Raw genomic sequence first — 2,195 nt, forward strand, 5'->3', positions numbered from 1 at the left:
CTCAGCCTCCCGAGTAGCTGGGACTACAGGCGCCCGCCACCTCGCCCAGCTAGTTTTTTGTAGTTTTAGTAGAGATGGGGTTTCACTGTGTTCGCCAGGATGGTCTCGATCTCCTGACTTCGTGATCTGCCCGTCTAGGCCTCCCAAAGTGTATTAGCATTTTTAACAACCACAATGTTGCCAGTTGTACCAGATTACTATTACAATATTACAATCGCCAGGCGTGGTGAGTGGTGGCGTGGTGGCTCACGCCTGTAATCCCAGCACTTTGGGAGGCCCAGGCGGGCAGGTGACGAGGTCAGGAGATCTAGGCCATCCTGGCTAACACGGTGAAATCCCGTCCCTACTAAAAATAGAAAAAATTAGCCGGGCGTGGTGGCGGCACCTGTAGTCCCAGCTACTCGGGAGGCTGAGGCAGGAGAACGGCGCGAACCCGGAAGGCGGAGCTTGCAGTGAGCAGAGATCGCGCCACTGCACTCCAGCCTGGACGACAGAGCGAGACGCCGTCTCAAAAAAAAAAACCAAAAACTTACAATCATCTGTTGATCAACATCTGGGTGGTTTTCCGGTTTTTCCCTTTGTTCTTTTAGTCATGACTAACAGACCTGCTATGTCCTTCTTCATATCTCATGCCCATGGGCAGATGACACCGCAGTCCGGTGGCCCACCTGTGCCATCAGGCATCAGAATCCCCTGAGAGCTCTTCACGGACCACAGGGCCCCAGGGCCCCACTCCCAGTCGCTGGTGCAGCCATTCTGGGGCAGGGCCCAGGAAAGCACATTCCTAACAACCCCTCGTGATACTGAGGCTGCTTGCCCGGGCCCCACTTGAAGAACCCTGTTGAGGGTGGCACAGCTGGTCACAGGGCATTCTTTTAAACTGACATTGTTTTCCAAAGAGGCTGTGATGAACAGAGTTTACTGTTCGTGAAACTCAGATCGCAGCCAGGCACGTGTCGGTCACAGCCGGTACCGGCTGCTCCTTTGCATGGATGGTAATGTCCATGCAGGTTTATGTTCGTCAACTGGCCGTTGCTGGGTGGGACTGTCTTATCGACACATAAAGCCTACAGAAGGCGCCAACTCGCGTTACAGGGCTGCTCCTGACACGACCAAAATCACCAGGGTGGAATTCACACTCCTCTTACATAACCATAACAAGTTGCTGGGATCACAGGCACGTACCACCATGTCCTGTTAATTTTTTTGTAGAGGCAGGGGTCTTGCTTTGTTGCCCAGGCTGGCCTCAAACTCCTGGAGGAGGTGGTACTCCCACCCTGGCCTCCCAAAGTGCTAGGATTACAGGCGTGAGCCACAGGGCCACGTCTGTGGTACGTCTTCCAAGGACACGAATCCTATCAGATCAGGATCCTACCCTTATAATCTCATTTAACCTTAATTCTCTAAAGGCCCTTTCTGCAAACACAGTCACGTTGGGGATTACGGCTTCACATACAAATGTTAGGGGGACAGAACTCGGTCCATAGCATGGAGTCGCACAGTATTTGTCCTTTTGTGATTGGCTTGTTTTAACTTAATATGTTTCCCAGGTTCACCCACGTTGTGGCACGGGTCTGAACTTCACTCTTCTGGATGGTTGACTCACATTCCACTGCATGGACAGGCCGCATTTTGTCTGTTCATCAGTTTCTGCACATCTCGCCCCCTTGTTTCCACTCTGGGGATATGGAGGAAGATGGGGTGGGCGAAGTCCTGTGACCCCCAGGACCAGCCACATCGTTGGCAGGGGCCAGTGCAGGATGAAACCGTGGGCCCCTGGTTTTGGGCCGGGCCCTCCGTGTCTAGAGCAGCTCGCACCGCTGCAGCCCCTGGACGTCCCAGGCTGTGGACGCGCCCGGGGGACGCCGCGCTGAGCAGGACACCGGACAGGTCCCCTTGCTGGCGCTGCTCGCGTTGAACCGCGCGGGGAGCCAGGCAGCCCGTGGGAAAGGTAAGAATTGTTAGGCTTTTAATCTAAAGTCGATACCTGAAAAAATAATTCCGGAGCTAAGCATTTAATATCAACATTCAATAAAGCAGGAGATATCAGCCCGACGAAAACCGCTTTAAGTTTTCCGCGTTGATGAACTCGATCACCCCCCAGGGATGAAGAACCCACCAGCCGAGCCAGAGCCCCGTCACGTGACCCGGCGGCCACGGGGAGCCCTGTGCGCAGGCGCGGAGCCGGACTCCCG

At 54.5% G+C, this 2,195-nt stretch overlaps 1 protein-coding gene across 1 annotated transcript in view; it reads left to right on the forward strand.

Moving 5' to 3' along the window:
* Nucleotides 1–2,195, forward strand: part of ZFPM1 (zinc finger protein, FOG family member 1) — a 101,977-nt gene that overhangs the window by 98,810 nt on the left and 972 nt on the right. Inside the window, exon 11 of the mRNA XM_011972433.1 lies at nucleotides 1,807–1,951. Within this exon, the coding sequence (XP_011827823.1) occupies nucleotides 1,807–1,951 (145 nt within the window). The remainder of the gene's footprint in view (nucleotides 1–1,806; nucleotides 1,952–2,195) is intronic.

This window comes from Mandrillus leucophaeus, unplaced genomic scaffold (assembly GCF_000951045.1).
Source record: "Mandrillus leucophaeus isolate KB7577 unplaced genomic scaffold, Mleu.le_1.0 Scaffold10, whole genome shotgun sequence".
Classification (NCBI taxonomy): domain Eukaryota; kingdom Metazoa; phylum Chordata; class Mammalia; order Primates; family Cercopithecidae; genus Mandrillus; species Mandrillus leucophaeus.